Source organism: Pogoniulus pusillus, chromosome 1, assembly GCF_015220805.1.
Source record: "Pogoniulus pusillus isolate bPogPus1 chromosome 1, bPogPus1.pri, whole genome shotgun sequence".
NCBI lineage: Eukaryota > Metazoa > Chordata > Aves > Piciformes > Lybiidae > Pogoniulus > Pogoniulus pusillus.
The window spans coordinates 8,956,286-8,980,779 of record NC_087264.1 but is presented as its reverse complement, the minus strand read 5'-3'; the positions used below and the strand labels follow the sequence as shown (position 1 = coordinate 8,980,779).

The window sequence follows — 24,494 nt, the reverse complement described above, 5'->3', positions numbered from 1 at the left end:
AGGAACTAGGTGTGGAGAGTCTTGGTGGGTTTGTTGGTTTAAAATGAAGCTTCTGGTGGTTTTAAAAATGAAGCAATGCTGTGCCTGGGATGCAGACTGCACTGAAGCCAAGCACTCCTTTCAAATACTGTCTTCTAGAGCTGGGCTAGGCTCTAATCTCACAGCACTGAAGGCAGTAAGAACTTAGCCATTCAACAGCATGAGCCAGGTCAGGCACTGCAAAACATTCTGCCAAACAGGTGGAGACCAGGACCTGGAGTCTAAAAGCTAGGTAGGTAATTTACAACTTGGTGATATCCTGGGACTCCATCAGCACATGCTATGAAACTCAGTGTTTAAGAGGAAGTAATCTGCGGCAGGAGGAAGGAAATAACAGAAGAAACCGAAACAGATCTGCTGGAGAAAAGCATTTGTGCTGCTTCTTGTTAGTAGAGTTGGGAGTAGCATCAGACTACAGGAGGTCATCCACACAGGAGGATGGTAAGTACATTTGCCATCATCTTGGAGTGTTGGGAGGTGGTCACAGAGAGATGAATGCACTTTGGTCACCTGAGGAACATCAAACAATTGCTGGGGAGGATTTTGTGTACTGAAAAATCCCATTTGAAATCCAAGATCTGATGATTCAGTGCTGATGAAGAGGAGCACCACAAGTTATTTTGGGGGCAGAGAGAAAGCAGCCTAATGTTGTAAACGACAGCCACAGCAGATTGTGGTATTAATTTGTGTTCCAGTCTGTGAAGCAATCCTAAGCAGCACTTGTATTTATTACTCTTGGATGAACTTTAGTCATTGAAACTGGCAGTTAGTAAAGCCCTGAAAGCTCAGAGGGAGCCATAGTTAATTACTGACCAGCTACAATATTATTAGTTAGCTTTCTGCTTGAGTCTGTGGTGTTTTCTTTCTTGACAATTAAACTGCATATTTTAGTGCAGTTCTCATAACTTCTGTGTAGTAGCTGGGAATCTAACCCCAACAAAGAAACCAAGAAGGACTTTGTTTGAACCAAATGGTAGATGATTCTATTATGGAGCATATGAGACCTGCTGGCTTTCAGAATTTTAAGACAAATGCTGATTTTTTTAAAAGCCATTTTGCAACTGGCTGAAAATGAGAACTGAAACCTCAAAACCTTTGTTCTTCTAAAGCCATTTCTCAGCCCTAAGTGTTCCTACAGCTGCAGCTGCTCACCAAGCCACTGGTTGTGTTGCTGAATGTATTGTAGGGAGCACTTTATAGCTTTGGGATCAGAGAGACAAAATGGCACCTCTCAGGTTCTGGTTCTGTGACAAGAACCACCCAGGGGCAGCTGTTTGATAGTGAATAGCCCAGCTGGGTGAGACAACTGCTGTCAAAGCTGTGAGCCATGGAGTGCGACCTGCAACCTATCTGGAGTCTCCTGGCCTAGGCTAAAGGGCGCTGATGTTGTTCTTCAGATCATAAAATGGCTTAGGTTGGAAGGAACATTAGAGGTCATCTCCTTCAACCTCCTTGCCATGGGCAGGGATGCCTCTCAACTAGACTTGGCTGTTCAAGACCTCATCCAACCTGGCCTTGAACACCCCCAGGGAGGAGGTGCCTTTCTCCTTCTTGTTCTTTAAAATCCCCTTGCCTCAGTTTTCTACCAAACTCCTTAGCACCTTCTCTATTTCATTCTCCTCCTTTTGTTCCCACCAGTTTTTCTGGGCTGCTGTTTGGCTGCTTTTTCTCTCAAGGTGGGGGAAGATGTGCCTTGCTGTCACGCAGCATTCTCTGTGTGGTGTGTTCTACCTCCTCTCTCTGCTCGGTCAGGAAGCTCTTTGGAGTAAAACACCACATCTTTGTACTGTGCTTAAAGCATGAACTGAGAATGCAGGGGCGTGGGGACCTAACATTCACCAGGGAATGCCCAATTGTCATCCACTGCTGGCAGCATCCCAATTTCTTCAGGGCTGGAAGAATGGTGTTTATCTGCCAGCATTTGTAACTCTTTCTAGTGTAAAAGCTTGCATCTAGATCTGAGGACAGCAGTGAAAAGTGTGAGTAAAACTGCCTTGGAAAGTAGGCACTGCTGCAGCGAGTGCAGTTGATAATAACTGTTTCACCTTGGGCCCTCTCTTTTCACATCCCTCTTCACATTCCAGAAATCACAGTTTAGACCCCCTTCCCTTGTCTCTCAAGCCATCCTCCACCTTTTTGCTTCACCCCCTCTAGTTCTTGTCAGTTGGGTCCCACAACAAGCCTTTGGGTCTGTGTCCAACAGCATCTGTGCAGAAAAGGAATGAACAGGAGTTGGACACAGCATGGACATGAGTACCTTATTGGTGTGGCAGGGTAGACACCAGGAGCTTATGCAGTTCAGGAGTGAATGCAGAGCAAGATGGATGGGACAAGCCTAGAACAATCCTTCCCACCCAAAACTTGGTTTGAGCTTGGTCACACACAAAGCAACTGCATATCTGATACCATTACAGCATGTTTCTCCACCAGGCTGCAAACACCCAGTGCCTCAGGGACTGGAAGCAGTGGTTTGGGGATTGAGCAGGTGGTGGTGTCATCTAGTAACAGTTTTGAAATCTACAATACTCTTGGATGTACTTCTCACTGCTGGCTCCTATGGAGTAAATTCACCTCTGCTGAGGCACCTGTTGGGCATATGTGAGGTTTTTGGTATAGCCTTTTGAGAAGGCAAAATAGGTAGCTAGCCCCTTCCCTACCATCATCATTGAATTTAAGCATATTTTGGCATTTGCTCTTGTGGTTGCCTCTGCAAGTGATAAGATTGGAGCAATACTGAGGACAAAAATAAATTAACTCATTTCCTAGGATCATGGTTGCACCAGAGGACAAAAAGGAGTTCATATTTCAGCCTGCTCGCTGTCCTCTTGAGAGAGTCTTTTCTGGAAGATACACTGGCATTGCAGACAACTTGTGGGCATAGGGAGAGCTACAACTGAGCTGTCTACAACTACCTGAAGGGAGGTTGTAGCCAGGTGGGGGTTGGTCTCTTCTGCCAGGAACCAGCAATAGAACAAGGGGACACAGTCTCAAGTTGTGCTGGGGGAGGTCTAGGTTGGATGTTAGAAGGAAGTTCTTCCCAGAGAGAGTGATTGGCTTTGGAATAGGCTGCCCAGGGAGGTGGTGGAGTCACTGTCCCTGGAGATGTTGAAGAAAAGCCTGGCTGAGGCACTTAGTGCCATGGTCTAGTTGACTGGATAGGGCTGGGAGATAGGTTGGACTGGATGATCTTGGAGGACTCTTCCAAGCTGGTTGATTCTATGATTCTAAGAGAGGAGGAGCCTAACAGGCACGCACAGGCTGACACTGATGTTGTAACGCTATCACTCACGGCTCCTCTGCATCATGACTGTTTGTTGCCAGTATGCAACAGCACAGAAATGGGCATTGAAGGATAACTTGAAGAGGCAGCAACACAGTTGTTTACATGTTAATTACAACAGTGATTTTTGTGTGCAGACAGCACAAGGAAAAATCTGCAGGGACCTGTCTCTCCTCGCTTTTGAATCTGTTAATATCACTCAAGACCCATAACGCAATGAGGATGTTGCACAGACCCACAGTTAAATCTCAGAGCACTGTATAAAGCAATGGCAGTAACCTGCATCTTTAGTCTGTAGCTGGCTTTGCACAAATATTGCCATAAAGCTTTATCTCCCCCCTTTGGATACATTTCTGTTTTTCAGATTGTGAAAAAGGCATTAAAACCATCCCTGACGTTCCATGAGTCCTTCAACATGAAATTAAGCATGACCAATCTAAGAGATGCCAAAATGGTAATTATTGGGATACACTACATTTGCTTACGAGAGCTGAGACCACACTGACACTTCTGAAGAGAAATAGCAGATAAAGCAGAATGATTTCATTGCCCATTTTAGAAATCCTTGTAGGTTTTGATCCTATTTGTAAACAAGTGAGGGACAAAACCCTCACTGATTTATCCAGCAGGCTGTTGAAACCCTGCTGAGAGGGAGTAATGTGGAGGCTCAGGGGTGAACTCATCGCTGTCTACAACTACCTGAAGGGAGGCTGTACCCAGGTGGGGGTTGGTTTCTTCTCCCAGGAAACCAGCAGAAGAACAAGGGGACACAGTCTCAAGTTGTGCCAGAGGAGGTCTAGGCTGGATGTTAGGAGGAAGTTCTTCAGAGAGAGAGTGATTGACATTGGAATGGGCTGCCCAGGGAGGTGGTGGAGTCGCCGTCCCTGGAGGTGTTGAAGCAAAGCCTGGATGAGGCACTTAGTGCCATGGTCTATTTGACTGGCTAGGGCTGGGTGCTAGGTTGGACTGCATGATCTTGGAGGTCTCTTCTAACCTGATTGATTTTATGATTCTATGATTCTAATTCTGCAGCCCTGGCTCACAGCATTGAACCTTGCTTATACCAATAGTCCATTTCCACCATTAACACACCATTTATTGATTTATCTATTCGGCATGCCCAGAGCACCTGGGCATCACAGCGTACAGCGTGGTGGCAACCAAAATGTGGCTTCAAAATCTGTCTCTTTCTTTAGATATGTCTTCTAACACTTGGGTGATGTTGAAGTCTTGCCAATGTGTTCACCAGGGTGAAATGCAGAACTGTTAAAAATGGGTGTGTAAGGGTTCTTCAGTGCTCAGCGAGAGGGAAGCAAGACAGAAAGCAAAAATCTATATAGATAGTATGCTTTAAAACATTTTTCTCATTCAAATGACTGTCTACATTGATTGCATCACTGTCAATCTTGAGAAAAGCAGAAAAAATGAAGAGTAAGAAATTTATCTGTGTAGAAATTGAAATAAATCATAGAATCACAGAATTAGCCAGGTTGGAATAGACCTCCAAGATTATCCAGTCCAACCTAGCACACAGCCCCGTCCAATCAACTAGACCATGGCACTAGGCTGGATGTTAGGACAAAGTTCTTCACAGAGAGAGTGATTGGCACTGGAATTGGCTGCCCAGGGAGGTGGTGGAGTTGTTGTCCCTGGAGCTCTTCAAGAAAAGCCTGGCTGAGACACTTAGTGCCATGGTGTAGTTGATTGGATAGGGCTGGGTGCTAGGTTGGACTGGATGATCTCGGAGGTCTCTTCCAACCTGGTTGATTCTATGAACACAAAAAGCCTGTGTGTTACATGTTTCAGCATGTCAGTGGCTAGACTCCAGATCTGGCTATACCAGGCGGGCAGGCTGATTTTTGTTTGGCTTTTTTGGGGTGGGATTTTTTGTTGTTTGGTTGTTTTGTTTTGTTTTGTTTTGTTTTTGTAATCTATGTTCAGGAAAAAATTGAAGTACAGAAGAAGTGAAATGAAGCTAACTTACCACACTAGAAGGACAAAGAAATACTATTCAGTCTCCACACAGATAAATGAGAGTTGTGTAGTTTCACGTAAGTGAGGTTAACTGAAAAGAACCCAGAACTTACATAAACCAAGCCTCACGTAGCTTTTGCTTCTCACTTTCAGTGGTGCATTTAAGATTAGTGCCTGTCAGTAGCAGAATTGTTGTTCAAAGATTGTGATACACTCACCTACAAGAGGTGGTCATCCATCAGCTGCTGTATCACTGATCTGGTGATTGCTCGAATCTTCTCTCACTTGAATTCTGTCCTAGTTTCAAATCCTAGGGGCAACTTTGATTCTTGGTCTTGTCCTGATGGCTGTTTACTTCGTGAGCATGGAGAGTGTGGCACAGCCAAACCCAGAAGCATTTGCTGCCAGCATTTATGAAGAGTTGGAGGAGGAAGGGCTCTATGAGGATCTACCAGTAACAACTGCAATTGAAAAGGATTCCAGTAGGGGCAATGACTCCTGTAGGTAAGCCAGGTCTGACGGCACCTGGAGATGTAATCACCAGGTGGAGAAACAGATTCAGTAGGTTCAATAGTTACAATGCTGAGAGTATCAGCATGTTTCTTGTATAGTGATAAAATACCACTAATTTGGGAAGAGTAAGGGTGCTGTTTAGGCATTAAGCCATTAGTAATTGGGTCATTAGTAACTGCCATCATGAAGGGCAGCATCGCAGCTCTCACTAATGATCTTGCACTTGCATTGCAGCACAGCTGCTGCTAATCCACTACCTCCAGACATGCTCCCTTCATGGTAGCGGTGTGATGCAGCAGAGAGACCAGTGGCCAAAACAGCCTCCACTGAACTCACCTTCTTTCAGAGGCTAGAGTGGGCAGTGGGTATCCTGGGAGAGAGTGGGGAGAGTACCAAAGTAATATCCAGACCCAGGGGATGATTTTCTCCTCATCTTGAGGATGGTAAAATAAAAAGCTCTGAATAGGTACTGAGAAACCATTCTGCTCAGTTTGGGTGGACTATGTACAATATATGCTTGACTATAAGAACTGGGGATAGAGACTACTCCCCGTTTGTTTGTCTGGCTCAAATTGCTTGCTTTTGAGGTTGATATCCAAAAAGGCTGGCTGCATGGCCTGGCACATGCTTGGTTTCCTGCCTGTGTCACAATCACTTGCTTCACAACATGCAATTGCCATTTCAGCTTTGAACTTGTGGAAAACATTCCCTATGACTTAGCTTTTGAGATAAATAGCACTGCAGCCAAACCCTTGTATCAAGCCTGGATGAAACTCCTTGATATAGCCCAAGAAAAAATTCATGTGGCTTCTTACTATTGGTCTCTTACTGGGAAGGATATCCACATCAATGATTCGTCTTCTAAGCAGGTATGAGAAGCTCAATGACAAGCACTTCTATGGTTGTGTGTCTCATATACATGTGGCAGATGGCAGACTGAGTGTGTGATCTGTCTCCCAGAGGCAATGGTTGACTCTTCCTGCAAACTCAGAAAGGTTTTACTGTGCTGGTCTGAAGCAGCACACCAACTTTCCTCCTTCAGTCAACTTAGACTCTATCTGGGCTCTGTCCACATCTCTGAATATTTCTGTGCTGTGTTTTAAAAGCAACCAGAGGTCATCTTCAAACTGCACTTGCCTACCCTGCAGATGGTCAGGCTGTGGTAGGGGCAGCCAGTGGCATGACTGCAAAGCCTACAGGATCCCATGTAGACAACTGAATATGCCAGTTTCTACTGGCTAGCTGAAAGAGTGAGGAGCTGTCCCAGGCTAAGGTGGATCCCTCCCCTGGTAGAATAAACTCACTACAACATGGATTTATGGAAAGTCAGGGGGAAAAATGAAATTGTATTTCTAATAATTTAAATATAACAGTATAAGGAGAAAAAACTACCACAGAAATATAATAACCTTAAGGAAGATGGAGAAGAGGTCAAGCAGCGGTGAAGCAGCAAAAGCGGCAGCAGCCAAAATAGCAGCAGGGACATAGCAGCAGAAGTAGCAAGGGGAAGGTCCAAGCTGTGCTTCCAGACATAAAGCTCTTGATGCTCCACTGAAATGATATTAACTTATCCATTGTTGCCATTATATGGCCTATCCCTAGAATGGTCACCTCTCCCCTCAGAGCTTCTACTTCTAAGTTTCTCTGTTCCGAATATGTTGATGTCTGAGCTAGAAATCTAGCTCCAACAGCCACAGGAGCAAAGTCTGCTGGACCTTTGACTGCTTCACAGGTTGCTTCTCCCCCATGTACAGACGCATCCTCTCTGTTCATCCATTTTGCAGATGTTCCCAAGCCATGCTGTTGGGCAGCAGCTTAGGACATTGACTGTCCTTTGCAGGGTTGCCCTCCTGGGCACTCTGTGCAGATAGGCTTCCTGCCTCTCTGACTCCACCACTGAAAGTAAACAATAGAGTCTATAGCACAGGCTCACCTTGTGACCATCCATCAAGTTTAATTGTCCCTCTCTCTTGGCCTGTGGCAGCTGCCAACCTCCTAGCCAATCCTAAGCAGAGTCTGGGGGACTGTTCTCAAAGGCAGAAGGGACAAGGCTACCCCATGTCAGGCAAGTATAGAGTTTAGTCTTGTGTTAGGAGAAGAGGAGGCTCAGGGGAGACCTCATTGCTGTCTACAACTACCTGAAGGGAGGCTGTAGCCAGGTGGGGGTTGGTCTCTTCTGCCAGGCAACCAGCAACAGAATAAGGGCACACAGTCTCAAGTTGTGCTGGGGGAGGTCTAGGCTGGATGTTGTTGTGGAGGCAGGAATTAATGTGTGGCCGAGTCGGGAATTTTATACAAAAATAGTTATTTTATTTTCCCAAAAACCCACCCCCAAAACTACATATACAAAGATTAATTCCGTTTAATTAGCAGATTCAGTCGCATGAGAATTACCTACAGGGATACCATCAATAATCTGACTGTTTTGGAAGTCAGAAGTTGGAAAAGGCTTTAGCTATTAAATTATAGTGTTTTTCTTACTAATAAATTGAGCCAAAATAACTCACAGTCAGGCTGACTTGCTCGCGGTGTGCCTCTGTCCTTCACCTTTCAGCAGCTCTCCGGTGGGCCGTTAAGAGTCGTTAGGCTTACAAAGGTGTCAATAGGAAAGCAGTTCTTTGAAGATCTCTCTGCATCCAAGGCAAGGGGAGAGTGGGGGAGCTCTCAGGCAAGCACGAGCATCCAAGCAGGGATAAAATCCAAGGCAGGAACCCCAAAGGCGGGAAGACCTCAATATTTATACCTTCATTAGACAAAGGGCAGAGTTACCACACCTTAGGCGCGAAAGCGCACGGCCAATCCCAGCCCGATTCCAGCGCGGGCACTGCACAGGGCACTCCTCGTGTGGGCAGGACCCCTTTGCTCACCCTCTTCACGGCTGCAGGGCAGGTGAGGGGGGGGGAAACCAGGTGGCTTTCTCTCTTCCCCCGAAGTCTGGGCAGGAGAGGAATTTAGGGGTGCAGGACTCCAGGACAGATGTTAGGAGGAAGTTCTTCACAGAGAGAGTGATTTGCACCCAAGGAGGTGGTGGAGTTGCCATCCCTGGCGGTGTTCAAGAAAAGCCTGGCTGAGGCACTTAGTGCCATGGTCTAGTTGACTGGCTAGGGCTGAGTGCTAGGTTGGCCTGGATGATGTTGGAGGTCTCTTCCAACCTGGCTGATTCTATGATTCTATGCTGTTAGCTGACAGACTAGATGCTGGCCTGTTGATTACTGTAGGCCAAACCTCTGCCTTTCTCCTGCCACACCTTCCTCACAGGCTCTCTGAGACCACCCTCCTTGTTTTGCTCCCCAGATGGTTCTGATGTTGTGAGATGGTTCATTTCCCTCTCTTGTGAAGAAGTAAAAGTGACAGATGTCAGGTTGAGCCCTGTCACTACTGAAGGCACAGCTGACTGCTTAGTGTAGGACAGCTTCTCTTACTGTTATCCTATGTATGTGTTAGGTGTCAGCATCCAGTAGTTGATCTTGGCTGGTCCATCCACCTTTGAAATCTGTGATGTCTGTGGTCCTACTTCAAAACCTTGTATCTGATAGCATTAAACAGCAGAAAATGAACTTTGGTTCATGCAGGTGATTGGAATCTTTGTTCCTTTTTCTTACTTTACTGGGCACACTGCTAAAATAGGTGCAATCTCTGACCTCGTGGTGGGGTTCTGCAAATGAAGCATCCATTAGTAGCACTGTACTTGCATATGTCTGGCTGGATGTTCTGTGACAAAGCATGAACATGTCATGCAGGGTGAAGATATTCTGAAGGGCTTTGAGAAGCTGCTCTCGGAGAATGTCTCTGTGTATGTCGCAACAAGTGTGCCAACTTTGGCTACGAATTCAACTGACCTTCAGCTCTTAGAGGAAAAAGGTAATTATCCCACTTCAGTGCTGCACTCAGAACTTCAGTGGTGCAAAAAGTCATCTGAAAGAAGCTGGTGTCCAAGGCCTGCTCTGGAGTGATGGTTGTACAGGTTCTCAGGGCAAACACTGTGTGTTCACTAGTTCTTGATTCCTGGGTATGTTGCCATGGCCTGGAGGATTTATATGGGAGTCCATATTTTGTATATTTTTGCAAGTCACTGTGTTCCCAAGAATGAGTGATTGTGAATTTTGGTGGTTATTACTGGCTCTGTTGTACATCCAGACATGCTGTGAGAGCCAGCAGTGTGCACTTGCAGCCCGGAGGGCCAACCAGATCCTGGGCTGCATCAGGAGAAGTGTGGCCAGCAGGGCAAGGGAGTGATTCTCCTCCTCTACTCCACTCTGGTGAGACCCCACCTGGAGTACTGCATCCAGTTCTGCAGCCCCTAATACAAGAAGGATGTGGAGATGCTGGAGTGTGTCCAGAGAAGGGCCACGAGGATGCTCAGAGGGCTGCAGCAGATCAGCTATGAGGACAGACTGAAAGAGTTGGGACTGTCCAGGCTGGAGAAGAGGAGGCTCCAAGGTGACCTCATTGTGGCCTTTCAGTATTTGAAGGGGGCAAAAAAAAAAAGCTAGAGAGGCACTTTATAGGCTCTCGGGGAGTGACAGGAGTAGGGGGAATGGAGAAAAGCTGGAGGTGGAGAGATTCAGCTTGGAGGTGAGGAGGAAGTTGTTCAGCATGAGAGTGGTGAGAGCCTGGAATGGGTTTCCCAGGGAGGTGGTTGAGTCCCCATCCCTGAAGATGTTTAAGGCCAGGCTGGATGAGGCTGTGGGCAGCTTGATTTAGGGTAGGGTGTGTGCGCCCATGTTAGGGGGTTTGGAACTGGATGATCTTTGTGGTCCCTTCCAACCCTGACTGATTTTGTGATTCTATTCTATTCTACATCCTAGCTGCCATCAAGCAGTATAGATTACCATCTACATGCTGTATTTAAAATCTTTTTTTTTCACCCTCCATCTTTCTTCAGGGGCTCAGGTGAGAAAGATTAATTTTGGACAGTTGTCAGGAGGAGTGCTGCATAGCAAATTCTGGATTGTAGACATGAAGCACATATACATTGGAAGTGCAAATATGGACTGGAGATCTTTATCTCAGGTAAAATCTGCTGCTGCATATTCAAAAGTCTGGTGAAAAAATAATTTTAAATATATGTTCTATCAGATAATTAAACCAATAAGAATGTGGCTGGGACAGATTCACTCTCATATGAGTTAAGAACTGGCTGGAGGGCTGGGCCCAGAGAGTGGTGGCAAATGGTGCCACATCCATTTGGCAGCTGTCACTAGTGGTGTGCCCCAGGGATCAGTGCTGGGCACAGTCCTGGTCAATATCAATGATCTGGATCAGGGGATTCACAGTATCACACAGTATCACAGTATCACAGTATCACCAAGGTTGGAAGAGACCTCACAGATCATCAAGTCCAACCCTTTACCACAGTGCCCAAGGCTAGACCATGGCACCAAGTGCCACATCCAACCTTGCCTTGAACTGCCCCAGGGACGACGACTCCACCACCTCCCCAGGCAGCCCATTCCAGTGTCCAATGACTCTCTCAGTGAAGAACTTTCTCCTCACCTCCAGCCTAAATCTCCCCTGGTGCAGCCTGAGGCTGTGTCCTCTCCTTCTGGTGCTGGCCACCTGAGAGAAGAGAGCAACCTCCTCCTGGCCACAACCACCCTTCAGGTAGTTGTAGACAGCAATGAGGTCACCCCTGAGCCTCCTCTTCTCCAGGCTAACCAATCCCAGCTCCCTCAGCCTCTCCTCGTAGGGCTGTGCTCGAGGCCTCTCCCCAGCCTCGTTGCCCTTCTCTGGACACGCTCAAGCATCTCAGTGTCCTTCCTAAACTGGGGGGCCCAGAACTGAACGCAGTACTCGAGGTGTGGTCTGACCAGTGCAGAGTACAGGGGCAGAATGACCTCCCTGCTCCTGCTGACCAGTCCAGCATCAGTAAGTTTGTAGATGCACACCAAGCTAGGAGCAGATGTGGATCTATTGGAGGGTAGGAGAGCCCTGTAGGGGGATCTTGCCAGACTGGATGGGTGGGCAGAGGCCAATGGGATGAGGCTGAACAAGGCCAAGTGCAGGGTTCTATACTTTGGCCACAATAACCCCAAGCAGCACTACAGGCTGAGGACAGAGTGGCTGGAGAGCAGCCAGGAAGAAAGGGACCTGGGGGTGCTGGTAGAGAGTAGCTGAACATGAGCCAGCAGTGTGCCCAGGTGGCCAAGAGAGTCAATGGCATCCTGGCCTGCATCAGGAACAGTGTGGCCACAGGATGAGAGAGGTTATTCTTCCCCTGTACTCAGCACTGGTCAGGCCACACCTTGAGTGCTGTGTCTAGTTCTCCTCTGGAGAAGAGGAGGCTCAGGGGGGACCTCATTGCTGTCTACAACTACCTGAAGGGAGACTGTAGCCAGGTGGGGGTTGGTCTCTTCTCCCAGGCAACCAGCAACAGAACAAGGGGACACAGTCACAAGTTGTGCCAGGGGAGGTCTAGGCTGGATGTTAGGAGGAAGTTCTTCCTAGAGAGAGTGATTGGCATTGGAATGGGCTGCCCAGGGAGGTGGTGGAGTCACCATCCCTGGAGGTGTTCAAAAGAAGCCTGGATGAGGCACTTAGTGCCATGGTCTAGTTGCTTGGCTAGGGCTGGATGATAGGTTGGACTGGATGATCTTGGAGGTCTCTTCCAACCTGGTTGATTCTATAATTCAATAACAGTGATGACGTAAAATATTGAGTGGGAGAAACATCAAATAAACCCCTGGAGATGCCTTTCCCTAGAGCTCTGTCATAGTTTGCTATCTTTTCAGGTGAAAGAGTTTGGTGCTGTGATCTATAACTGCAGCTGCTTGGCCAAAGACCTCTTGAAAACATTTAGTACTTACTGGGATCTCGGACATGCTAATGCTACCATCCCATTTCCTTGGCCTCTTAATTATTCTACCCACATTAACAAGCATCAACCTCTGGAAGTAGAGTTGAATGGAACCTTAACAAAAGCCTATTTTTCTGTAAGTATGTCTTAAAAATATGTTTTAGAGTAAGATGGCAGGTTGTAAACAATGTTTAAACATTGGACAGAAGACTTTCCTCAATGGTGCTCAGTTACTTGTGACAGTGCTCAGTTACTCGTGTTCCAGTTGGATAATAATTCATTCAACAAGTTTCTCTGGAGCTACCCAAGGAAAAAGGATCAACCCAGCCTAAGCTGTCAGATAGCATGGTAAAACCAGGGCACAGATTTCCTTTGATCACCTGTGGGCTTAATATATCAACAAATATCAGGACAGGGAAGACATGAGGAGTAGTAGTGTTCCACCAAAGGTGCTTTGTGCTACTGTAATGAAAAATGAACAATCCTGAACATAAATGAATCACAGCCCCACAGAAAATAAAACTAACAACAGGATGGACTCACTGACCTGTGTGTTTTCTTCTTTACAGGCTTCTCCTCCAGTATTTTGTCCAGAAGGTCGTACCTATGACCTCTCCTCTATAATCAGTATTATCAGTGAGGCACAGAAATTTGTCTATGTTTCTGTAATGGAATATTTCCCTACCAGCCGTTTCACTCATCCAGAAAGGTACCATTTTCATCCTGAGACAATCAGCTGACTGCACTGTTTAAAGGGGAAGCATGCTATGCCTCCTCTTCTGCAATGCAAATATTTAGAGTGGGGAGAAATGAACCTTTACTCCACACTCATGGATCGCCACATCAGGAGAAGTGTGGCCAAGAGGTCAAGGGAGGTGATTCTTCCCCTCTATTCTACTCTGCTGAGACACCACCTGGAGTACTGCATCCAGTTCTGGAGCCCCTCTTACAAGAGGGATGTGGAGATTCTGGAGAGTGTCCAGAGAAGGGCCATGAGAATGATCAGAGGGCTGGAGCAGCTCTCATGTGAGGACAGACTGAGGGAGCTGGAACTGTTCAGTCTGGAGAAGAGGAGGCTCCAAGGTGACCTCATTGTGGCCTTCCAGGATCTGAAGGGGGCCTACAAAAAAGCTGGGGAGGGACTTTTCAGGCTATCAGGTAGTGACAGGACTAGGGGGAATGGAGCAAAGCTGGAGGTGGGGAGATTCAGCCTGGATGTGATGAGGAAATTGTTGATCATGAGAGTGGTGAGAGGCTGGAATGGGTTTCCCAGGGAGGTGGTTGAGGCCCCATGGCTGGAGGTGTTCAAGGCCAGGCTGGCTGAGGCTGTGGCCAGCCTGATCTAGGCTAGGATGTCCCTAGCATGTCAGGGGGGTTGGAACTAGATGATCCTTGTGGTTCCTTCCAACCCTGACTGATTCTATGATTCTGTGACTGTGCAAGCACTGATGCTACAGGAGGGGTGGTATTCAACACTGCCTATGTACTTTGCTAGCAGTTTAAAGCAGCCTCCTGTGCTTTTCACACAGCTAGAAAACTGAAGTGCCAGACTAAGGACAGACAGGTATAGGTCCCTTCAAAATACAACCCAGCAGCTTTATGAATAGAGAAACGAGTTGGTGCAGTAGAAGCATATCTGACATCAGACTTTTCAGAGGAAATAACCGCTTTGCTCCTCTTCTGCTCCTATTTTTGTCTTTCTGTTCTTACCTTCTGGAGAGTCTTGACTTCTGTTGTCTGTTTGATGTACTTCCCAACAGTTCAGAGGGTGATTCTGAACTGTCCTTGCTGACCTCTGCAGTGATAGCTGAAACTATCTCTGAAACAAACTTACAGGCTTCTATTTTCCTTTTTTTTAACAACTCCATCTAAGCACAACCAAGTTTCTGAAGCATGCTGGATCCATGCAGCAACATCTCTCAAAAAGGTGTTAGTGGTGACCTGGACTGATCAAACTGTGTGTGATAGACCTACTGTTATGGTCCCAGTTGGCTGCCCAAGATGTCAGCAGACTTATGCAGTCTTTGAGAGCAGAGATACTCTCAAATCCGAGTACCATAGAAGTCTGCCAGTCATGAGGCATTGCTCTAAGATTCAAAATCCTCTTAAAAATGCTTGAATCATAGAATCAACCAGGTTGGAAGAAACCTCCAACATCATCCAGTCCAACCTAGCACCCAGCTCTAGCCAAGAAACTAGGCCACTGCACTAAGTGCTTCATCCAATCTTTTCTTGAACACCTCCAGGGATGGTGACTCCACCACCTCCCTGGGCAGCCCATTCCAATGCCAATCACTCTCTCTGCCAACAACTTCCTCCTAACATCAAGCCTAGACTTCCCCCAGCACAACTTGAGATTGTGTCCCCTTGTTCTGTTGCTGCTTGCCTGGCAGAAGAGACCAACCCCCACCTGGCTACAGCCTCCCTTCAGGTAGTTGTAGAGAGCAATGAGTTCCCCCTGAGCCTCCTCTTCTGCAGGCTGCACACCCCCAGCGCCCTCAGCCTCTCCTCACAGGGTTTGTGTTCCAGGCCTCTCACCAGCTTCATTGCCCTTCTCTGGACACCTTCCAGCACCTCAACATCTTTCTTGAATTGAGGAGCCCAGAACTGGACACAGGACTCAAGGTGTGGCCTGACCAGTGCTGAGTACAGAGGAAGAATAACCTCCCTCATCATGCTGGCCACATTGTTCCTGATACGGGGCAGGATTCCATTGACTCTCTTGGCCACCTGGGCACACTGCTGGCTCATCTTCAGCAACTATTTACCAGTACCCCCAGGTCCCTTTCTTCCTGGCTGCTCTCCAGACACTCTGTCCCCAGCCTGTACTGCTGCTTGGGGTTGTTGTGGCCAATGTATAGAACCCTGCACTTGGCCTTGTTAAATCTTATCCCATTGGCCTCTGCCCACCCATCCAGCCTGCCAGGGTCCCTCTGCAGGGCTCTCCTACCCTCCAACAGATCAACACCTGCTCCTAGCTTGGTGTCATCTGCAAACTTACTGATGCTGGACTGAATCCCCTGGTCCAGATCATTGGTAAAGATATTGACCAGGACTGTGCCCAACACTGATCCCTGGGGAACACCACTAGTGACAGCTGCCAACTGGATGTGGCACCATTCACCACCACTCTCTGGGCTCTGCCATCCAGCCAGTTCTTAACCCATATTAGAGTGAATCCGTCCCAGCCACGAGCTGCCAGCTTGGCCAGGAGCTTGCTGTGGCAGACAGTGTCAAAGGCTTTGCTGCAGTCCAGGTAGCCTATATTCACAGCCTTCCCCACATTCACCAGGCAGGTAACCTGATCATAAAAGTAGATCAGGTTGGCCAGGCAGGACCTGCCCTTCCTAAAGTTCCTTGAATGAGGATGTTCACATGGATCCAAGTGTTCTGAGTTTTATCTGCTTATAACATTCCTGATTTTTCCAATCAGCAAAATAATCTAACTGAGAAAGGAGTTGGGAAAAATAATGAGGTACAACATAGCTTGTAAAGAATAGAGTGAGCTCTAGGTTGCTATTTAGCTGTAATTATGCCATGCATCGTGTCCTGTGCCATGACTGTGTGAAGCTTCTGTTGTTCAGTTGGGCACTTAGCAGAAAGAGTGCAGGGTAATAGATAGACACAAATAATTCCACTGTCCTTGGAACAAAATCTCACAGACCAGCTTCCACTTAGGGGATGCTTTCCATAAAGCAAAGCCCTGAGAGGATTTTGGGTTTCTGTGCTGTACAGTTGAATCTCTGAGTTTCTCATCTCCTACTTTTAGCTAAGAACAGGTTCACAGAAAGTTTCCTTTCCTGCTTAGGAAAAAGCATGTTAATGCTCCTCATTCTTCATCCTAAGCCTTAATCCACCGTTTGTGACATCTAGGGCCTGCTCAGATGCAAACAAGAGTGTGAAAGGTCTAGGGAAAGCAGTGCGAGGCCTCAGGCTATCTCCACAGCAACCAGCTGTAGTGCAATGAATTGAGGCTGATTAGTTCAGGTTAGGTTCCTCCAGCAGCTGAGGCCGAGGGAACAAAGCTGCTGCCCTAATGCCTGGGTGTTAATCAGCTAGAAACTGTGATATTCAAAAAATAAATTGGAAACTGTTTAAAAATAGCATTTCTAAGCAGCATTTTTTCCATGCTTTTGGGATCTACAAGTCAGCCTGAGCCTGAAAGCACATGGCAGGTCCATGGATTGCAACAGGATGATGTGCAAGGGGGAGTTAGGCCTTTGTACATCAAACCAAAAGGAATAAGTTAAGCAAATTAATTCATTATTGCTCATGGGACTGTGAGTGAGTGCAGGACCTCTCTCTGTATCAGCCTTCCAATTGGTGCTAAAGCTGCTTCTCTGCTTCTTGTTAGCATCTAGAGAATGCAAATGCTACATGGGTGTCTGAAGTTAACTAGTTCAGGGATGTCCATTGGCCAGCTCTTAGTGCTGTGTAGTTGGGTGAAGGGTGATAAAAATTATCACCTAAGCTAACACCAGCACTAACATCAGGAGAGTGGTGAGCTCCATGCTCATGAGAGCGCAGCTGTGTTTGTTACCTCGGGGCTACTTGGCATACTAACAAGGGATGAAGCCTGTCCACGCTGGCAGATGGCACAAGATCACTGTGGACACTAAAAATAGTCTCCAGGATCCTGAAGTGGCCATACTCTGCAAAACAGTTCTTAGACTTTCCTCAGGACTTTGCACTGTCCTTTTTACTTTGTGCTCTATCATCTGGCTTTCCATTGGAGCTGCTGCTGTTATTTTTAGTTTCCTAAGGAAACGAGCACGATGGCACCATGCTCTGTGTGTATCTGTGCACATGTACTTTAAACTTTTTGATCAATTTCGTCCTTATTTGGCAGAGACCAGAGGTCTCAAAACACACTGAAAAGAACTGGCTGGGTAGAAGACTGAAAACTTGTTCATAGCTCTGCGAAGGCAGAAGCGCTCCTTTTACTAGGCACCAGCTATCCCATCTGCACACAGCGTCACCTCCACTCTCAGCTTATTGTCACAGCTTTCTACCAGCCTGTTTCAAAAGCTTTCCTTTTCCCACCCACCTGCTTTTCTTTAGATACTGGCCAGACATTGACAACGCTCTGAGACGTGCAGCTTTCAACAACAGAGTACAAATCCGCCTCCTGGTCAGCTGCTGGACTCACACTGACCCAGCCATGTTCTACTACCTGAGGTCCCTGCGTGCTCTCAACAACCCACATGCCCACATCAGTGTCAACGTGGTATGATAAGAAACCTGATTTTGGAAAGACATCCTGAGGATATGGGTCCCATACTGATCTTTGAGTCTAAACTGTCAGTTGCCCATGCAAGTATCTGGGTTTGGAGAAGCAGATTCTTCCAGGTCTGGAGAAATTAAGGCCCAAGAGGATTTGAGAGGTCCCACTAGTGACATGGGGTGTGCCTAGCTGCAGCACTTGTGACATTATCTAGGCAGTCACTTTTGCTGAGCACCACAACAGTAACAGTTTATATGATAACTTGGTGCTTTTCACATAGATCTTTTCTTGTATGGAGTTAAGTGGATCTGATTACTGTTGCTGTCAGTTTTCTACAAATGAAAGCTCTGCTGACTGCATGTGCAAATCATAGAATCAACCAGGCTGGAAGAGACCTCCAAGATCATCCAGTCCAACCTAGCACCTAGCCTTATCCAATCAACTAGACCATGGTACTAAGTGCCTCATCCAGCCTTTTCTTCCACACCTCCAGGGACAGTGGACACCTCCAGCCCATTCCAATGGCAAATCACTCTCTCCATGGAAAACTTCCTTCTGGAAGTGGACCCATTTGGACACAAAACATTACTCACAGGCCATAGACACTAGACTGGAATGCAATCAAGAGGAGTAGGGATGATGTGGAAGTCATAGAAGAAAGGAGGAATGTTTTCTACCAAAACCAAGAAGTTAGATACTATCTGCAATGCTCCTCCTGTCTGTGATCAGCACAAAATAAGAGCAGCAATCAGTGGTAAATGAAGATCTATTAAACAGCTGCTTAAAACTGCATTTAATTGTCTGCCCTGTAATGATAATAGCTGTGCCACTAATGGAACATTGTGAGGCAAACGTTATCCTTATCTGATCTCAATTGCTTATCCCATTTTATTTGCAGTGGAAGTACTTTTTGTTAGTTCTCTTGGATAACAGTTTAAAAAAACCTCTGCTCTGCTGAGACCCCACCTGGAGTACTGCATCCAGTTCTGGAGCCCCTATTACAAGAAGGGTGTGAACATGCTGGAGCATGTCCAGAGAAGGGCCACGAGGATGCTCAGAGGGCTGCAGCAGCTCTGCTATGAGGACAGACTGAAACAGTTGGGGCTGTTCATGCTGGAGAAGAGGAGGCTCCAAGGTGACCTCATTGTGGCCTTCCAGTATCTGAAGTGGGCCTCCAAAAAAGTTGGGGTGGGACTTCTTAGGCTCTCAGGGAGTGACAGGACTAGGGGGAATGGAGCAAAGCTGGAGGTGGGGAGATTCAGCCTGGATGTGAGGAGGAAGTTGTTCAGCATGAGAGTGGTGAGAGCCTGGAATGGGTTTCCCAGGGAGGTGGTTGAGGCCCCATGGCTGGAGGTGTTTAAGGCCAGGCTGGATGAGGCTGTGGCCAGCCTGCTCTAGGGTAGGGTGTCTGTGCCCATGGCAGGGGGGTTGTATCTAGATGATCCTTGTGGTCCCTTCCAACCCTGACTGATTCTATGATTCTGAAATGTGTTTTATAGTGCATTAATAACAGTGGTGGAATATTCTGCTCTTTCTGTGCTAGTCTATTTGGAAATAGAGAAGAACCTGCATTGTCCAATTATTCAGTCTGTTCCTCACTCTGGTATTTCTATTTATGTTTTAAATTTCTCTTTTTCCAGAAACTTTTCATTGTTCCAGTTCTGAATCACACAAATATTCCTCATGGGAGAGTGAATCACAACAAATACATGGTCACCGATAAAGTAGCCTATATTGGTATGTATTCCATTATTGCAAACACTTAGAGTATCTTCAGATCTACAGGACTGAGACTGAGACAGGATGGGCTGCAATATCAAAACAGACCTCATTTTACCACACAAAGCAGACAAACATATTAGAGTCCATGGCTTTATCAGAAGGTGTGTTCTGCATAAAGAACTAGAGTTATCAACAGGAGACAATAATGTAGGTCAAAGACAAAGGAGGTTATTCTTCCTCTGTACTCAGCACTGGTCAGGCCACACCTTGTTATCAACAGGAGACAATAATGTAGGTCAAAGACAAAGAAGGTTATTCTTCCTCTGTACTCAGCACTGGTCAGGCCACACCTTGAGTACTGTGTCCAGTTCTGGGCTCCTCAATTCAAGAAAGATGTTGAGATGCTGGAACATGTCCAGAGAAGGGCAACAAAGCTGGTGAGAGGCCTGGAACACAGCCCTGTGAGGAGAGGCTGAGGGAGCTGGGGGTGTGCAGCCTGCAGAAGAGGAGGCTCAGGGGAGACCTCATTGCTGTCTACAACTACCTGAAGGGAGGCTGTAGCCAGGTAGGGGTTGGTCTCTTCTGCCAGGAACCAGCAACAGAACAAGGGGACACAGTCTCAAGTTGTGCTGGAGTGAGGTCTAGGCTGGATGTTAGGAGGAAGTTCTTCACAGAGAGAGTGATTGGCATTGGAATGGGCTGCCCAGGGAGGTGGTGGAGTCACCATCCCTGGAGGTGTTGAAGAAAAGCCTGGCTGAGGCACTTAGTGCCATGGTCTAGATGACTGGCTAGGGCTGGGTGCTAGGTTGGACTGGATGACGTTGGAGGTCTCTTCCAACCTGGTTGATTCTATGAGTCTATGATTATTTCATCCGGTTGTGAACCGTTAAGAACAGAGCATGACAAGTCTTGAGTGCACAGCCTGTGACAATCACAGTAGGCATCCCACAGACTGTGCTCAGATTGATGCAGTGACAGCTTAACGCTCTTGCATGTAATCTTATCGTGCTTTAATGAAAGGAAATTGCTGGGAGGGATTAATTGCACACACTGATTGTTGAACAGAACTTGAGGAGAGGAAACGAGAGAACAGTAATGGCAATTGCTGCTTAATTCCTGAAAGTCAGGATAGTGCTTATTTTTCAATCTGATCTTTGGGATTCCTCAAAAAAGGGACTGTGTAAAGGCTCTGTCATCTCAGTCAGCTTATCCTCCAAATAATGCAAACCAGAAGATAGCTCTTCTACTAAAGGGCTGAGGACCTTCAGCTCCTATTGCCTTTAACAAAACTTGGGGGTGCTGGTGGATGACAGGCTCAACATGAGCCACCTGTGTGCACTTGCAGCCCTGGATCCTGGGCTGCATCAGGAGAAGTGTGGGCAGTAGGTTGAGGGTGGTGATTCTCACCCTCTACTCTGCTCTGCTGAGACCCCACCTGGAGAATTGCATCCAGTTCTGGAGCCCCCATTACCAAAAGGATGTGGACGTGCTGGAGCATGTCCAGAGAAGGGCTACTGGGTTGATCAAAGGGCTGGAGCTGCTCTCCTGTGAGGACAGACTGAGGGAGTTGGAACTGTTCAGTCTGGAGAAGAGGAGGCTCCAAGGTGACCTTATTGTGGCCTTCCAGGATCTGAAGGGGGCCTGCAAAAAACAGCTGGGGAGGGACTTTTCAGGCTATCAGGGAGTGACAGGACTAGGGGGAATGGAGCAAAGCTGGAGGTGGGTCGGTTCAGCCTGGATGTGAGGAGGAAGTTGTTGAGCATGAGAGTGGTGAGAGCCTGGAAGGGGTTGCCCAGGGAGGTGGTTGAGGCCCCATGGCTGGAGGTGTTTAAGGCCAGGCTGGCTGAGGCTGTGGCCAGCCTGCTCTAGGGTAGGGTGTCTGTGCCCATGTCAAGGGGGTTGGAACTAGATGATCCTTGTGGTCCCTTCCAGCCCTGACTGATTCTATGATGCTATGAACTTGTTTCTTCCTGAGTTGTCTTTTGGATATGCAGTTAACTTCTTTTCATGCCTAGGCACCTTCTGGTTTTGACAGTAGATTTTTTTGGGCTAAGGTAAACACCAGAAGAAGTATTGAGTGATAAAATGTGTAGTTTTTTTAGAGTGTTTAATTTTCTGAATTGCTGTAGCTTTGGGGAGAGTCCTACACAGTCTACAACTGGATTCCCTGCTTTGCCCAGTTTAAAAGTGGACATTGCATGCTGAGCTCAGAAGTGCTCCTCTTGTTTTCCTTTAACAAGCAAAGAGAATTAAGTCCATTAAGGTTTGTATTTTTTTAAACACAGAACATATCAAACATATCAAATATTGGCTTTTACCTCTCTTAATACCCAAATGTTTCAATCTGTTCCTGTATTCATGAGGAGTAGATTCATGCATCTTTGCCACAGGCTGTAAGCAATCAGAGTGTTATGAAGCTTCATAGTTGCACTTAATACTAACTTCCTGAAACCTGAGGTCTGGAGTAAGAAGGTGGTGACCTGATTTTTGCTGCTCCATTGGTCCTAATGAGATTTGCAGCTGTACAGCGAATCAGCTGTGTTGTGAAACGTCGGTGGAGCGCTATGGGAAAATGACTCTTTGCTCACCAATATGGCTAGATGGTCAAATCCACTTTATTTCTGTGATACAGTGACTTATATGCATTTCTAGCAAGAGGTGTGCTCCACCAAGATTGGTTACAGTCAGAGGGTCCAGAGTTACATGTAAGGCATGCATAGGTTAACTTATCACAACATTCTAAGGGTCATCCTCCATCACCACCCACTCCAGCCCCCTTGGTTATCTAGTCTCTGCCCACTGCAGCTGTGTGTGGGGTGCTCAGTTGTTTACAGCTTGATTTCCTGGGCTAGCAGGGTTCCAAGGACGTTCCCAGCACGGGTTGCTCATGTTTATCAATTCTTGTGTGCTCTGCTAACCAGAATTTCTCCAACACAGCTGTGCAGGCAATGCAGACTTAACGAGTACGGAGATCAAACAGAACACTGGGAAGTGAATGCTTTCTAATTAGCTACTTTTCCGTTGCACAGGGACTTCCAATTGGTCAGAAGATTATTTTATTACTACAGCTGGCGTGGGACTAATTATCAAACAGAATTCAACCAACCTGCAAAGAAGGCAACTGCCTATCCAAGAACAATTGAGAAACCTTTTTGAGCGAGACTGGGATTCCGAGTACGCAGTGAATCTGGAAGATGTGCAGGGACAGAAGGACTGTAACTGGAGAGGCAGACTCTGAAGTGAATTGAAGTATACATTTAAAATAGAAACAAAATATCTTATTAATCTTAATCTTGCTCCCCTTGCAAAACAAGGAGCTTTCTTCTTTATGTCTTTGTTTGCAAAATGGCTTCCTTGTGGTGTCCACGTTGTTTGATGACACAAGCAAGTCTTGTGGTTGACTCTAGCTGCAAACCCTTTAGTGCCATTTCCTTTTTGTGTGTGTGAATGCCTCACTGCACAGTTAATGAAACACATACAGTTATATGAGAAGCTGATTAAAGCAAACATGGAAGATAGAACAGCAGAGGTGCAGATAATTGTTGCTGTGATGTTTATTGTAGGAGTCTATATTTTTCTAGCTTAATGTTCCATTAAAAGTGTTTTCTTACATGTGTTTAGGCATACTTTTAGTAAACTCCTGGCCACTTTCAGATTCCAGCTGTGTAAGTAATTGCCTACAATAATGAGGCTGATTTTTAGTGATATTTAGGGGTTAGAGGGACAGGGAAATACCAGTATTTAAGTGCTGGTGATAGGTATCAGAGATTAAATACTTGGGGTTTAAATTTTGGGGCCAGCTTCCAGCTCAGCTGTTCTGGACCCTTGAGTGTCTGGGGATGTTTGTATGCCTGTATGTTGGTCTCATGCAACAGATAGGATTGGGGGGCACGGGGGCAGGGTGAAGCTGCTGTAAGAATGCTGATGTGGCAAAGGCATTCCACCTGCACTATGGGCAGTGCTCAGAGTGTCTCCTTTCTCCTTTAGAGTTCTCTTAGTCTCTGGGCTGCCTTTTTGTCTGCAAACACACAGTGACCATAACCTTGAACTACCTGTACCTTATGTACCTATATCCACCACCCCATGGCAAGCTCTGCCTTGGGTGATTCAGAAGTGACAAGGAAAAGAAAGAAGGGCATATGCTCCAGCTGCAGATTAGTAGGAGTGACACTGGGCTAGGGCTCTGTGAACATCACCTTTGCCTGACACTGGAAGTGGAGTCACAAAATGAACTTCTTGCTTTGGCATCGATCTACAGCAGAGGCGAGAGAGCTCAAGGCAAACCCCTAGCACGTCTCCATAGAAGGTTTGGACAAATCCTCTGTTCTGGCACTCTTGAGTTGTGAAAGTGCAGCAGAACTCTCCAGCTCTGAAATGCATGTGGCAGCTCCTGGCTGTGCTCCCATCCTGGCAAGGCCTCCTTCACTCACATTGTGACTCTGATGCCACCTTTATTTTGCTGCAGACACAGGACTGAGTAGAGGAAGTACAAGCATCCCCCTTAGGGTGCAACCTCTCCATCCTCCAAAGAAAGGGTTTGGTGCTTTTGAATCCCTGCCCTTTGCTGAGAATGACAGATTGTGATTGTCTGTGTATGAACTGATTTATATCCCTGTGAGTACGCCCAAATCCCCATACAAGTAAGACCCCCTTCCTCAAGTGGTCTTTTGGAGATGATCCCAACCAATTTTCTCTTTCTTGGTTCCTAGGCTACTCCTTAACTACCTCTTCCAGACACTTCCAAGAGTCCTTGGATCGTTTTATCCAAATCAATGCCGGCTGTTACTAAAGCAGGTCTTTAAGACATGTAGTTACATTTACAGATACTGCTGGCATTTTGTGAGCACTGACATACATGCAAAGGTATTGAGAACGACACAGGTGCTTTTAGCACTCTCCCCACCTACTCTCTTTCTAGAGGCTGCTTAATATTTTGGGATTACAAT

At 46.7% G+C, this 24,494-nt stretch overlaps 1 protein-coding gene across 1 annotated transcript; it reads left to right on the top strand.

The window, feature by feature from the left end:
- The first annotated feature begins 402 nt into the window (after positions 1-402).
- PLD4 (phospholipase D family member 4) lies at positions 403-23,160 on the top strand. The gene is made up of 11 exons (XM_064152908.1): positions 403-480; positions 3,684-3,773; positions 5,595-5,797; positions 6,492-6,675; positions 9,547-9,667; positions 10,692-10,819; positions 12,538-12,738; positions 13,172-13,311; positions 17,664-17,829; positions 19,467-19,563; positions 22,578-23,160. The coding sequence occupies exons 1-11, from the start codon at positions 478-480 to the stop codon at positions 22,784-22,786; spliced, it is 1,542 nt and encodes a 513-aa protein (XP_064008978.1). The 5' UTR covers positions 403-477; the 3' UTR covers positions 22,787-23,160.
- The last annotated feature ends 1,334 nt before the right edge of the window (positions 23,161-24,494 follow it).